At 40.5% G+C, this 15,158-nt stretch overlaps 3 protein-coding genes across 7 annotated transcripts in view; 2 read left to right on the top strand and 1 right to left on the bottom strand.

Moving 5' to 3' along the window:
- TBC1D19 (TBC1 domain family member 19) overlaps positions 1 to 15,158 on the bottom strand; it is a 144,440-nt gene that overhangs the window by 44,243 nt on the left and 85,039 nt on the right. For all 4 annotated transcript variants that reach the window (XM_055326526.1, XM_055326527.1, XM_055326528.1 and 1 more), the window contains one exon: positions 14,258 to 14,320. In XM_055326526.1, the coding sequence (XP_055182501.1) occupies positions 14,258 to 14,320 (63 nt within the window). The remainder of the gene's footprint in view (positions 1 to 14,257; positions 14,321 to 15,158) is intronic.
- LOC129510397 (endogenous retrovirus group PABLB member 1 Env polyprotein-like) lies at positions 1,929 to 10,226 on the top strand. The gene is made up of 2 exons (XM_055326530.1): positions 1,929 to 2,171; positions 8,079 to 10,226. Exon 2 carries the CDS (start codon positions 8,271 to 8,273, stop codon positions 9,690 to 9,692), a length of 1,422 nt encoding a protein of 473 aa, XP_055182505.1. The 5' UTR covers positions 1,929 to 2,171; positions 8,079 to 8,270; the 3' UTR covers positions 9,693 to 10,226.
- Positions 6,159 to 6,531, top strand: LOC129510398 (small ubiquitin-related modifier 2-like). Of its 2 annotated transcripts, XM_055326532.1 has the most exons (2): positions 6,159 to 6,405; positions 6,475 to 6,531. In XM_055326532.1, the coding sequence occupies exons 1-2, from the start codon at positions 6,244 to 6,246 to the stop codon at positions 6,529 to 6,531; spliced, it is 219 nt and encodes a 72-aa protein (XP_055182507.1). In that variant the 5' UTR covers positions 6,159 to 6,243. The 2 variants fall into 2 exon arrangements, with proteins under 2 accessions (XP_055182507.1, XP_055182506.1); XM_055326531.1 differs by having other exon boundaries at positions 6,159 to 6,531.

The following is a 15,158-nucleotide window of genomic DNA, read 5'->3' as shown; positions in this document are numbered from 1 at the left end:
GGGAAGGGAGGGAAAACTGAAAGGGAAGAAATCAGAGAGGGAGACAAACCATGAGAGACTCTTAACTCTGGGAGACAAACTGAAGGTTGCTGGAGGTGAGGTCGGGGGGAGATGGGGTAACTGGGGGATGGGCATTAAGGAGGGCATGTGATGTGATGAGCACTGGGTATTATATGCAACTGATAAATTATACACTACATCTGAAACTAATGATGTACTATATGTTGGCTAATTGAATTTAAATTAAAAAAAGAGAAATTGTTACCACTCTCATTTCAAATGATAACCTTACTGATTCTGTTCACTGAAGGAGACAGATTGGTTTGCCGGCAATTCCCTTTACCACCACTAGAAAGTTTTTGTAATTATAATTTGAAATTGACAATCCACTTCTCTCCAGTCACCCAAGGAGATGAAATCATCAACTTTACACTTTCTCTACCCACACACTGAAGCAGAATAGTCAACATGCTATACAAATCATGTCTTTACTAATCTTTAGTCGATATTGTAATATATAGATTCATATGTTTAATGTTGTAACAGTTTCATGTTCAGGATCAAAATAATTAGCACAGGAAGAACCAAAAAAATTTAAGAAGTTGGTTAAAATTTTTGCCAAGAAGTAGATACATAATTTGTTTGGTTTCGTTTGTTTTATATCTTTACTACTGAACAACATTAACTAATCTGTTTCCCTCAGGAGTCATCACATTTAGACCTAAACTCAAATTAAGGAAATCTTGAGCCCTGTACAATGACAGCCAATAATTATTAAAATTAAGCCTTCAGATAAAAGAAGAAAGTTTCCTTCTCAACAATGGAAAAAAAATGATCAAACCTCATCAATGAAGAAACATGATGTTAGGATAAACATTTTCATTCACGTATCTATGGAATGATATGCACTGGAGTTAATGAGGACCAAAAAATTATGGAATTCATACAGGAGAGACAATCAAAAAAATAATCAAATAAGCCATAGTAAGAGCTATGAATAAAAGGTATGAAAAGTCCTCATAGTACTTTAAAAGCATACTTCAGATGGCTGTGACCTTATTGTGTGTGTTTGTGTAGGGAAATAGGGTATAGATCAGGGAAGGTATATGTGAAGAAATGATACTTTAGTTGACAGCAGAAGGAAAAACAGGAATTTACTTGGGGAAGAAGAGAGAGTAACAGTCTTTCACATCAAAGGATGTGCTTGAGGTAGAAAGGAATGCAAGGAACTTGAGGACAGAAACAATCAGTTCGGTTAGAATACGTCATGGTCAGGACAGAGGTAAACAGTGGGCTGGAGAGGAGCCAGGTCTGGAGGGTCCTGGAGGGTCCAGGCCTCAATGGATTTTGGTCTTTGGGTTTTAATCACTCAGGTGGCATGAACGGACTGCTGTTTTTAAAAGACCACGCTGGGTAATCAGATAAGAAAGAGAAATAAAAGACATCTGAATAGGCAGAAAAGGGAAAAAAGTAAATTGTCTTTACTGGAGATGATACTGAGCCATGGGAAACCAAAGGAGCCCCATGAGTAAAAATGTTGGTTTCTTTTGCCCTTTGCTTCTTTTCCGAACGGCTTCTCTTCTTGCTAGGAGCTATACCCCTGCCCTCCACATGCCTTCATGTATGTCCTCCTTGTAAGGGACGGAGAGTTAATGATTTCTTTGGAGTCTTCCAGCACAACAGATATCATCTAAGGAATGACCAGGTGAGGCCATCATGTGCATATTTCAGACCACTGTCACCAAACACTTTAACACTAAGACCTCTGGCTCTAGGGAATAAGTGACTATGACGGACACCTGGGCGCTGTCCTTGTTTTGACCAGTTCCTGAATGCCTGAGAAGACACGTGTGCCGACCACAATGTCAATAAAAACCCCAGACCCCAAGCAAAGGCTCCCTTGTTTCCTTTCTAAAGCTCCTAGACACTCCATCTGATCTGCTCCTTCTCTCTCTCTACTCCGTCAATAGACTGCTTTCACCTCCTGTTGGCTCGTCTTTGACTTCTATCCTGTGTGAAGCCAAGGATCCTCTTGGCTGTTCCTGTGGACCTCCTCTGGGTCCTCAGACCCAGCTTGCCTGCATCATCTTGGCGACCACAAAGGGAACCTCAGAGCAACAGCGGTATCCCCAAATTGAGTCTTCGAAGCCCAACTTGGGTTTTGGGAACCGGTAAGTTCCTCCTCTGGGAAACAGAGCTGGTTTAATGCTGATAGAATTTTTGCCATTCTCCAGGGAGGAAGAGAAACTGGGAAAACTGGTCTGTGAACCTGCTCTTCCTACTCCCCTGTGCTCTGAAGCTCTTTTTACTCTGGCTTCAAGGCTGTGAGTTGTCATGAGAGATTGAGTCACTCAACTCTGAAGAGAAGGGACACTTGTTCCTTCCTGCTGAAAGGTGTTCTTAGGCAACTAAGGACCGAGGGAAGTGTCAGAGATTACTTGAGACAGGTATGGCCATGGTATTAATTTTTGGCTCACCCAGGGATCCACAAAGAGGGGTTGATCATCCAGTGCTCAGAGCCTCCACGGTGGTTTTAGACTGCCACTAGGAGAAACTGAGATGATAAGTGGGGAAGATAGGCACCACCGGTGACTGGAAGTTCTCCCCGTACACGTGGCACATTTGATTCACCACATGTTTTCCCTGGAAGAGAGTCTGGACTTCTCTCTTTCTCTCTCTCTCCCACTGCCAAGTGGATGTCTCATGGCAATTCATGGAATTATACTGGGGATCCTGTTGAGGATCAAAACTCTTAGAATAAAGAATGGTCCCAGTGCCTACAGATGCACTGGGTTTTCAGGTTACAGGGATGAGACACCCAGCAGGCTGGTCACTGCCAGGTGGAGGTCTTCTTGTTGGATGAGGGGGGAGAACTGTGGCAAGCCAACATGGCATCTTTTGTATCCTTTTGCTCACTATGCCAGATTCTTTTACTTTGCTACACCTATTTCTACCTCTCTGAATTCTTGCCTTTTTCACCCTTTACATTGTTCATCCGCCATTGAGCAATTACATTTTCTGACCGTAGTATTCAGCATTAGCAGGTTTCCCTATCCTTGAGACATTACCTTTCCTTTTGGTTTCTAAGAAACTCCATGACTTCTATCTGAATCATGTGGCTGGGGCCACTGTGGCCAATGACTGTCTCCTATGCCTTAGATCTCTGACATCCTGAACAATTATCATCCTGAACAATTATCTAGAATCTTATCCTCTCTTTGCCCCGATCTGACTCCTTGCTTACAGTCCTAAATGGGGTCAACAGTGAGCATTCCAATGGATTCCCATTTGTTACATAATTAGGCACAATTTATGCTGGAGAAGTTGAAAAAGCAACAGCTAATATTCTATTGTAGTGAGAAGGACAAGTTTACCCAAAATAAATGTCATGCCCGACTTTTGGTCACAACATCAGGGAACTCACCATTTCAAGATTATACATGGAAGCCCATGAGGCTGAAGTCTGGCAAAGCCAGACTAGAGTCCCTGGCTCACAAAATTCTGGGTCCCAATCAATGTGCCTTCTTCTGTAAGATGGATGGCCACTGGAAAAAGGATCGTCTTCATCTCAGAACGGAGGTGGGTCCAGGCCCAAAAACTTTTGCTGGCCAAAGTTACATAGAACTGAAGGGACCTGAGCTCTCCTATGGCTCTTCCTGGACATCTCAATATAGCATACCAGGAGCCTCGGGTGATCTCTGATGGGGCAAGTAAGGAAACTGAATTTTTATTGGACGCAGGAACCACTTACTCTGTCCTGTCTCAGCAAAATGGGCTTCTATCCCAGCACTCTTGTACAGATACTGGAATAGATGGATTGCCATAGGTGACACAACTTACTTGTCTACTAGCTGGTGGAATGGGCTGTCTCTTGCTTTCACATAGCTTTCTCCTGACACCTAAATGCCCTACTCCCTTACTGGGGAGCAACTTACGTGCTAAGCCACAAACTACCATCCAAATAGGACTGACAGACTCACATGTAGAGAAAACAAAGTTTATAATGGTAATGAGCCTAGACAAGCAAGTGGGAAATACCATTTATGTGCCAGCCAGTATACTGTTCCATATTGCAATAAGAATAAAGCCCAATGTATGGGAAACAGAAGTTCCTGCGAGAGCTGATAGTATTTCCCCATTGTTATCTACCTAAGCCCACACGTATTCTTGAAAAAGCCAATATCCTATAAAACCAGAGACCCAAAAAGGTATTCGAACTCTAGTTTAGAAATTTTTGAAATATAGATTATTAACTCCTTGTCAGTCACCCTGCAATATTCCCCATTCTACCAGTTAAGAAGCCAAACGGGGACCCACTGTTTTATCCAGGATCTGGGAGCAACTACTGAGGCAGTGAACCCTATTCATCTTATAGTCCCTAACCCTTATACTACACTGATACAAGATCTTCCAGGTGCAAACGAGTTTATGGTATGAGATGTAAAGGATGCTTTCTTCTGCATACCAGAACATCCTGACTCCCCATATCTTTTTGCTTTTGAATGGACTGACGCTGATACTAGTGAGACCTCCCAGCTCACCTGGACCTGGACGGTGCTGCCTCAGGGATTCCAAGACAGCTCACATTTGTTTGGGAATGTTTAAAAAGGGAATGAAGGGATTTAAAACTGATTAATAGAATTTCAATATGTGGGTGATATATTGACTGCAAGGCCAACAAAAGAGGATTCTGATGAAAATACAATCCTCACCCTTAACTTTTTAGGGACAGTGGGGGTACAGAGTGTCTCCCCAGAAAGCCCAGACTTCTAAAGAGAAGGTCCAATATATCTACACTATATCCTCACTTCAAGGGCACAGGCATTGGCCCAGGACAGAAAATCGGCCACATGAATATTTTAGTACCACAAGCAAAAAGGCAATTAAGAACCTTCTTAATTAAGCATGGTAGGCTTTTGTCACATTTGGATTCTAGGGTGTAGCCTTATGGCCAAACCCCTTTATAAAGCATTACAAGGGAGTGATTTAGAAACCCTGGGATGGAATAATGACTGTTACCAAGCCTTCAAAGGTCTGAAAGAAAAACTGAGCATTCCTCCTGTCTTGGGGCTCCCAAACCTGGAAAAACCCTTCACCTCATCTGTGTGAGAAAGGAGAGGAATAGCCTTAGGGGTCCCAACTCAAAAATTCAGACCTGTTCCTAGACCAGTCGCTTATTTCTCCAATTAGATCTGGTAGCAGAAGGATGGCCATGATGTTTACAAGCAGTGGTTGTGACTGCCCCGCTGGTAAAGCTAATAAATTTACTCTACGACAATATCTGGATGTCATGATCCCACATCAAGTCCAAGGGGTTTTAGTGGCCAAAGGGCATGAATGGTTAACAGAAGAGAAATTACTGATGTATCAAGACCTCCTTGACACCCCTGATGTAACTAATCCTCTAGGTGTGTAGAGATTTAAAACCAGCACCTCTATTACCTGATGAAGGCAAGCAGGGGCTTCCAATCCACTCCTGCATGGACACTGTACAGCAAATATATTCTAGTAGGCCTGATTTAAAGGATGGACCGCTACCCAATCCAGAGGCTGAATGGTTGACAGATGGAAGTAGCTTTACGCACGAGGGAACCAGAAAAATCAGATATGCTATTGTCAGCCTACAAGATATAACTGAAGCAAAAGCTTTGCCTTCCCATACTTCAGCACAAAGGCCAAATCAGTAACTTTAATCTGAGCACTACAACTAGGTAAAGGGTTAAAGCTAAATATATATACTGATTCTAAATATGGCTTCTTAATATTTCGTGCCCATGCAGCCATTTGTAGAGACTGGGTATTATTTAATTCCAAAAGCCCTAAAGAGAAAATTTGAACATTATTGGAAGTTGTACAGCTTCAGTGGAAGGTGGCAGTTGTACAGAGTAAAGCACACTAAAAAGACCAAACCACAACAAGTAAAGGAAACAATTTTGCTGACAGAGTAGCAAAAGTGGTGGCAAAGGACAAGGAGTTTGCTACACAGGTTTTAGCCTCCAGAAGGTCCTCTGCCAGAAGTAAGCCCAAACTATACTCCCTTGGAGGCTCAATGGGCCTCTCAAAAGGGATCTGAAATCGACTGGGATGGTATATATTAAATAATATATATGTACTCCCCAAGGCATTGCAATGGAAAATAATTAAGCCTTCTTCTGCCACTCCTGGTGCTGCTTGTGTGCTCACTTAGCGCGGACCTGGCACCTCCTTGGTGAAGTGGTGGCTGAGGAGACTCCGGCGCTCGCCATGGCCGAGGGAAAGCCCAAGGAAGAAGTCATGACTGAGAACAATGAACATATTCATTTGAAGGTGGCAGGGCAGGATGGTTCTGTGGTGTACTTTAAGATTAAGAAGCATACACTACTTAGCAAGCTGATGAAAGCCTACTGTGAGCGACAGGGACTGGCAGTGACGCAGGTCAGATTCCGATTTGATGGGCACCCAATCAAGGGGACAGACACGCCGGCACTGCTGGAGATGCAGGATGAAGACATAATTGATGTGTTCCAGCAGCAGACAGGAGGCCTCTTCTAAGAAGGGAAACCGCCACTCTACTCCAGGACTCTTGCTCCCAACCAGGAAGACATTCTCAATTGCAACCTGGCTCTACCACACTGACTACTACACGATAGTTTTCTCTATTGTTCAGTCTTCCCCTTCCCCATTCCCTTGGCAGACATAAAGTAACTATACATGTGTATGGGCACATTGCACTTTTTTAAAAAACTAAATGGCCAATGTATGTTTTGTTCGACATCAAATAGAGATGGGCTGGGCAGGGGGGGGGAATACTGGTTCTGTGAGAATATCCCCTCTTTCCATTCGTGTCATGCTCAGCTCTTCTCTTTATATTCCAGCAAGTTCTGCTATCACGGTTTAACAAGAAAAGGACAACATAAAAATCTTTGCATATCTTGACTGGGGAATTTTAGCATTTTTCATTTATCAAAGTAAGACTAAGGCCAATTTTATGACTTTTTTATATGTAGCCATTACATGTAAGGTGATCTGTCTTTAAGTAGGGATAAATCACTCTAAAGGAAATGAATCCTAGATAGTTTTCAAGTCAAGCGTCTTGTTTAAATAAACTTGTTTAAAATGAAAAAAAAAAAAAAGAAAAGAAAAGAATTAAGCAAATACACGATTCCACTCACTTTGGTAGAGACACTATGGAAAATTACAGCAAGTATTCAGAGGAAAGAATCTAACCAAAACCATATGAGAAGTTACCAGAGCATGTGATATTTGTGTTAGAGGTGACCAGGATCTCTCCCTATGCCTTCTCTCTTAATTATGCCAATGAAACAAAGAGGCACTTACCATGGGGAACACTGGCAAACTGACCACTCAAATACCATCCTATTTGGGATAGAAGTACCTGCTGCTTTATATGGATACATTTACACGGTGGGTAAAGGCCTTCCCTATAGGACAGACAGGGCTTTAGAGGTTTCTAAGATCTTGTTAAAGGAAGTCACACCTAGTTTGTACTTCTCTGGAGTCTGCAAAGTGATAATGGACTCTCTTTCACTGCTAAAATAACGATTACCAGTGACCTTAGGGATCTGCTATCCACTCCATGCCTTTCAGAGGCCTCAAACTTCAGGAAAAGTGGACAAAATGAACTGTATCTTTAAACAAACTTTGGCAAAACTGTCAAGGAACTCCTGAAACATGGTATAAGATGTTACTGATTGCTTTACTAAGAATAAGAGTGGCTCCAACGGGGAGTCTTAAATTGAGCCCCTTTGATATATAGGAGATCTTTTCTCACTGCAACTTTATGGTTTGCTGAGGATACCAATCAAATTTTAAAATAGGTTACTAGTCTGGGTGACATTAGTCTCTCCAAAAGCATGGAAATAAAATACTTCTAAACCCTAGTCTGTGCCAATAACCATTAGGGAGCAAGGTATTATTGAAAACATGGAAAAAGGGGTCACCTGAAGACCAGCTGGAACCAAGGGGGGGAAGGGCCTAATCAACTTTTACTCAGCATCCCCATAGCAGTAAAACTTAAAGGTATCTTTAGCTGGGTTCACTTGTCCAGAATCAAACCTATCTCTCCTGAGTCTCTGCAGGAGCCAACTCTGATGCTGCCTCCAAGGGAAGAAGGGGACACATATGCCTGTGAGCCTGTGAACAATTTAAACTATCTTTTCAAGAAAATACCGGCTGCAGTGTCTACCCGAAGCTCCTGGAACCCACCCATACCTGCGAACCTGAGGAAAAGCCTAAAGTTGCTGCACTAAAGGACCAATAAGTAAGGCTCGATGACGCTTTTTAAACCTTTCATTTTTCTGAATTTACTCTTATCTTACCTATCCCTAGGAAAAGCAAATAGCCCCAATTTATTTTTGCAATGGGCTCAACACTACGCTGAGAGTTTACAGAAAAGTTCCTGCTGGATTTGTGGCCTCCTCCCTTTGTCCAGCAGCTCAGGCCTCCCGTGGTGGGTTTCTCCTTTACAAGGCACAGACTGGCATTATTTACACCAATATATAAAAGATATGGTTATCCAGCCAAATACAAGCATATATAGGGACATCTCTATCACTAACAGCAATGTCTCTCATTGGCCCATGGTAAATACTACCTGGAATTCTCCAGGCCACAGAAAACCTTTCTCCTTCCGCCAGACTGCCAAAATCATGACTGAATTCGCCAACTCTAAGATTCAAAGTAAGAAAGCACTATGGGGAATAAGTAAGACTAATAATATGAGATATACTGAGGATGGTTATTTTCAAGTATGGGACGAATTTATGTGGCTTACTCCTACCATAGGCCAATTAAATCAGAAAGCTCTTTTATGCTGGGAGCAAAGAAATCATACCTATGACGCCTGGCCTAACAGCACCCGTGAATTAGGATGGCTCTCCTCAAGAGCTTGTAACCATATCATTATTTTACAAGCAACTGACTGGTTTGCTACTGATTGGATAAGACGACCAAGCATCAGATGGTTAGCACCCAATGGAACTCAATGGCTATGTGGTACAAATTTGTGGCCGTGGCTACCCCCTGGATGGATAGGACGTTGTACCCTTGGCTTTCCCTGGATGCAAGGGAAATTGCGTAAAGAAATATCTATGCCTGCAAATTATCCCCATCTACTGCATCGCTGGACGCGGTCAGTCTTCCACTGGTATGATCACCTGGTAGGTCTTTTCCTGCCCCAACTGGGAATAGAAGACATAATCTGGCACGTAGAGGCCCTCGCAAACTATACCACACACGCCCTTAATGATACTATGCATGCGCTTGTCCTCTTAAATTCTGAAGTTGCATTGATGAGAAAGGCTGTATTACAGAATAGGATGGCCTTAGACATAATAACAGCAGCTCAAGGAGGAACCTGTGCTATCATTAAGACTGAATGTTGTGTATATATCCCAGATAACTCAGCTAATGTATCTGAACTTTTATCAGACATGCATACCCAAATTGAAGCAATGTCTGACTCCTCTGGTTCCCTCAATGATTGGATTTCTTCCTGGTACGGCGGAAATGGGTGGTCTTGGTGGAAAAAGCTTCTTATACTAATAGTAACAGTAGTTACACTAGGGCTGCTTCTTTGCTGTGGGAGCTTTTGCTGTTGTGTATTCTGCATAAATATGTCAGAAAAATTATCAGAACAAGTATTCTCTGGGAGGCGTTCTATTCTTAGGATTAGGCCTGAAGAACATCTCTGATAATCTACAAGTAGGAGCCCTTCACTTCACTGGGATTTTTATATGACTGAGTAGGCAAGGTCTACAATCCCTTTCAGCCTGAAGAAGCTACAGAAGATGAGACCTTCGCCCTTCAACACCTTGTAAGAAAAAGGAGGATAAAAATCCCATAGCAGGGAATGAGACCGGGAAACCAAAGGGACCCCATTAAAAAAAAAAAAAAAGTTGCTTTTTGCCCTTTGCTTCTTTTCCAGCTTCTATACTTGCTAGGACCTACACCCCTGCCCTACACGTGCCTTGATGTGTGTTCTCCTTGTAAGGGACAAAGAATTAATGATTTCTTTGGAGTCTTCCAGCACAATAGATAACATCTAAGGAGTGACCAGGAGAGGCCATTATGTGCATATTACAGACCACTGTCACTAAACACCTTGACATCAAGACCTCCTGGCTCCAGGGAATAAGTGACTTATGATGGACACCTGGACCCTGTCATCATTCTGACCAGTTCCTGGATGCCTGAGAAGACACATGTACCAGACCACAATTGTTAATAAAAACCTCAGACCCCAAGCAAAGACTCCCTCTTTTCCTTTCTGAATCACTCACTCTTTATGTATCTGCTCTCTCTATATACCTTCAATAAACTCTGCTTTCACTTCTTGCTGGCTCGTGTTTGATTTCCATCCTGTGTAAAGCCAAGGAGGACCCCTCTTGGCTGGTCCAGTGGGACCCCCTCTGAGTCCTCAGACCCAGCCTGCCTGCATCAATATTATATACATAAAAAATCCAAAAGACTCCACCAAAAAGCTGCTAGAACTAACTAACCAACCAATTCAGTAAAGTTGTAGGCTACAAAACCAACATACAGAAAATAGATGCATTTTTACACACTAAAAACAGCTGAAAAAAAAAAAAAAGAAAATTCCATTCACAATAACATCCCAAAGAATAAGATACTAAGGAATAAAATTAACCAAGGAGTTGAAAGGCCTATACACTGATAAGTCTAAGACTTTGATGAAAGAAATTGAAGAAGACACAAATGGAAAAAATATCCCCATTCACAGATCAGAAGAAATAACATTGTTGAAATGTCCATATGACCGAAACCCACCTACAGATTCAAAGCAATCCCTATCAAAATTCCTATGGCATTTTTCATAAAAATAGAGAAACTGATCCCAAAACTTGTATAAAAACACGAAGGACTCTGATTAGTTAGTTAAAGCAATCTTGAGAAAGAATAAAGCCAGAGGAATTACACTTCCTGATTTCAAACTATACTTCAAAGCTACTATACTCAAAACCATATGGTATTGGCATAAAAATACATGCACAGACCAATGGAATAGAATTAAGAGCACAGAAGTAAACCCTTGCATATACAGTCAACTCATATTAAACAAGGGAGTCACGAATACTCAATGCAGAAAGGATAGTATTTTTTTTAAAGATGTTATTTATTTATTCATGAGAGACACGGAGAGAGAGGCAGAGACACAGGCAGAGGGAGAAGCAGGCTCCCTGTGGGGAGCCTGATGCGAGACTCAATCCCAGGACCCCAGGATCACACCCTGAGCCAAAGGCAGATGCTCAACCACTGAACCACCCAGGTGCCCCTGAAAGGATAGTATTTCAATAAATGGTGCTGGGAATAATCACATGCAGAAAAATGGAATTGGACTCCTATTTTACATTGGTCACAAAAGTGACCTTAAAGTGGATTAAAGATTTAAATTTAAGACCTGAATCACAAAACGCCTAGAAGGAAGCATAGAGAAAATCTCCTTGACATTGGTCTTGGCAGTGTTTTCCTGGATATGATGCCCAAAGCACAAGGGACAAAAGCAGAAATAAATGAGACTACATCAAACATGAGTTTGCTTGTTTATTTGTTTACTAACTTGGGTGGAATATTTTATCAAAGTTCATTTGTCTCACAGTGTGAAACCTCTCAGAGGGTGCAGCCTTGTGTATACAGTCACTCCTCCATAGCACAAGTTTTATCAGGGCTCTCTCTGTCTCTGTCTCTGACCTCTCTGCTAAGCTTTCTGCCCCAATATCACAACCAGATGTTAGGCTCCACTAACCACCAGGGGATTGCTCTACTATTTTCAACAACCTTCTCAGGCATTAGTTGTACCACAGTTTGATCCAATTAAATTCTGAATCTTTTACAGAAGTTATTTTTGAGGCCAGTCTTTGAAATTTGTTACTGCCCTGCAAAAGACTCTTCCCAGTTGTTTCTTTCTCTGGTCTCTCTGTAAACTAGTAGTTTGTGGCTTAGCTTGTTACTCTTATGAAGCTAATGGTCTCCTCTTAATTGTCTATCATTAAAATCTCCATTTTTTAAAAAGATTTTATTTATTTATTCATGAGAGACACAGAGAGAAAGAGAGACAGAGACACAGGCAGAGGGAGAAACAGGCTCCATGCAGGGAGCCCGACGTGGGACTCGATCCCAGGACTCCAGGATCACGCCCTGGGCTGAAGGCAGGCACTAAACCACTGAGCCACCCCGGGATCCCTAAAATCTCCATTGCTTTAGAGAAGCCCATTAGGCTTGAACTTTCCCACACTCCATTTAAAGTCAGTTCTTTGTGGACAGCTTCACGAGTCTCTGATGTCACTGGGCAAAATCTCTGAGTCACTGCTCTGGAGCTAGGTGTAGGGACAGTGGCCCACTACTGATTTGTGAGAAGGGCACTGCTTGGGGACAGTAATCTCTGGTGTTCTTGGCTTGCCTCTCCCAGTGAGCAAACTGGGGTGAGTGCAATGGGGCCCTAGTATTCTCAGCCTATTGAGAGCAGTAGAGCGTTTGGGCCCTGGCCTGTGCATGTAACGAGGTTAGGTAAAGAAGGGAGCTTCTGACTTCCTGGCAGCAATATTCTGGAATTTAGCATCTGCAACAAAGAGCTAAAGGATATGAGAAATACTGTCTACCTACACCTTCTGTAGAGCTACTATAGCCCTTGACTGGAAGCTAGAGAGAAAGGGAACCCCATCTTCTTGGTCACACTCAAATGAACTGAAGCTTCTGTCTTAATTGATCGAGGGCTGATGGGAGGGAGACATGGCTCAAGTGCCACAGACTGTTCTTACTGGGATTTAGTAGCTACTTGTAAATAGTGTCTTTTTCTGACTTGATGTATACCTTAGGACCATTTTCAGATACTCTAAATGGTGTTGTTTTAAAAATAATTTTCACCAGTTATGGATTTTTCTGCTGGTGATAGTTCCATGCTACCATTCCAAAAGTGATAATATCTATTCAACTTTCTTAAGTTTAGAAGTCATCAGTAAAATAACATTAATATCTAAATGAAATATTAACTTTACCTGTATATTAAAAATTTTACTGATTCTAACACCTAAACACTGGAGTATATACTGGTGACATATGTAAATAAACTTTCAGATTTTTGTAGTTTCTAAATTTTAATTAATAACTGACTTTACATTAAAAATGGAATTTTAAATCTTTATTGTTTTTTTAAAATAAAAAACTAATCATATATGTGAAATTATTAAAATCTTCTTAAATTTATTTCTAGGGTTATTTCAAAATTTAATTTATAAATAAAGTCTTCGGGTTTCAGTTCTTCGAATAAATGACATATTAAACCTTGAGAGAATCTTTTTTAAGTCTATCTTTTTCTTTAAAAACAGATACATACTACCACCTCTATTACCAACAGAAATCTGCTAATCCAAACAGCTGGGACTGATTTATATTAATCAAGCTGAAATTACTAAGCGGAAACTAGATATTTTCACCATGACATTTATATTGACACTCAAAATCAAATTATTAATAAATATATGTGATATTTTAAGATTTTTTTCATTTTTTCTTAAAGATTTTATTTATTTATTCATTCATGAGAGACAAACACAGAGAGAGGCAGAGACACAGGCAGAGGGAGAAGCAGGCTCCATGCAGGAAGCCTGATGTGGGACGTGATCCCAGGACCCCGGGATCATGGCCTGAGCCGACGGCAGACGCTCAACCACTGAACCTCCCAGGCATCCCGATCTTTTAAGATTTAAAAAGAATATCATCTAGGGAGTTCAATATAAATTACATATTTTCTATTCATGATAAGCTGTTTTAATTTTAGTAGATATAAAAGAGACTTAAGTAGGGACCTAAATATCTACATCAGCATATGAAATGATCAAAATAATAATCAAGACGCCTCAAACTGATTTCAAAACATTTAATTATTTATTCAATACTTTTAATAGAAAAGGGTCATGCAAAATGTTTTTTCTAAACATCTTGGGATGGCTTAAGTATGAGTTTCACACACACTTTAAGAATCTGTGCCTATACTTCTCCTGGTCATAGCAAATATTACCAAAAGAAACAGTCCAAACAGTCATTTGAGAACTCTTGTTCTCCCACCCAATTCCACATAAGAAAAAAAGTTAACCTTATTCTAAACTTAGAATATTTGATAAAAAAGCAAACATGGCTTAGATTTCAGGAGGATTCAGTTAAAAACAGAGTTATTTCCTAAAGTATGCTGAGTTAGAGCACTTAAAACAAGCACATTATATATTTTGATTTTTCAACTTACCTGATATAAATAATCTTCAAATACAAAATAATAATCATCATTGCTTGCTGTCAACTTCACATCCTATAATTAAAGATAGAGAGTATTGAAAAGAACCTAAAGAAATATGTCTATAGTACTAGGACATAAATGCATTGTTGAGAACTAATACAATAATTTTACTTATAGATGATTATAAATGCCTCAATTAGATTTCATCACTGCTATAAATTTATTTGACTAATATATGTGACACATTTTGGACCTCAAATTGTTCACAACTTTTTAGGTTCCATTAGTAATTCCTTATTATTTATTTCAATTTTTATCTTCTTTTAATCTAATATTTAAGTGTTTTACAGTTGGATAAGCAGATGCAATCATAATATCCAGAAGAAACCATAATAAGCCAGCCCAAATTACTGTTTCAAATCACCCTCTACTGTTCAAGTCCACATTCTTGCTACTTCCCTGCAATACCAAACATCTTCCATACCTTTGTGATTATTCACTTATAAGTCATTGGTCATTGCATATTACCCAACAAACAATTGTTTATCTTCAAGAATTCTATAATCTTACCGGCAAGGATACATACATAGCAGAAATACAAAAACAATCAGAAATACTGAAGAAATCCAAGATAATATTGCTCAATCTAAAAATTTCCCAACCAGGCTGTGGAGCTAAGTGGCAGTCAAGGAAGGATAACATGAATCATGGATGATTCTGGAGTAGCGAATATGTGCAAAGTCTAGAAAAACTTAAAGACACTAAAATTAAGAGAAAAGAAAGGGGTCAGTCTTCTAATCAGAAGATAATATGGATAGAGGTAGAGAACATGCATTCTCAATAGGGATGATACTACCTACCTCTAAGAGGGTGAGAATTAGTTCTTGGAGGCCACAAAATTTTACATATT

The sequence above is a fragment of the Nyctereutes procyonoides genome, unplaced genomic scaffold (genome assembly GCF_905146905.1).
Source record: "Nyctereutes procyonoides isolate TBG_1078 unplaced genomic scaffold, NYPRO_anot_genome, whole genome shotgun sequence".
NCBI lineage: Eukaryota > Metazoa > Chordata > Mammalia > Carnivora > Canidae > Nyctereutes > Nyctereutes procyonoides.
Note: the sequence above shows the minus strand (reverse complement) of the source record. Positions and strands in the feature narration are given on the sequence as shown.

Excerpts from the sequence above, each read along its gene's own strand:
- LOC129510398 (XM_055326531.1), top strand. The coding sequence starts at position 6,244 with ATGGCCGAGGGAAAGCCCAAGGAAGAAGTCATGACTGAGAACAATGAA.
- LOC129510397 (XM_055326530.1), top strand. The coding sequence starts at position 8,271 with ATGACGCTTTTTAAACCTTTCATTTTTCTGAATTTACTCTTATCTTAC.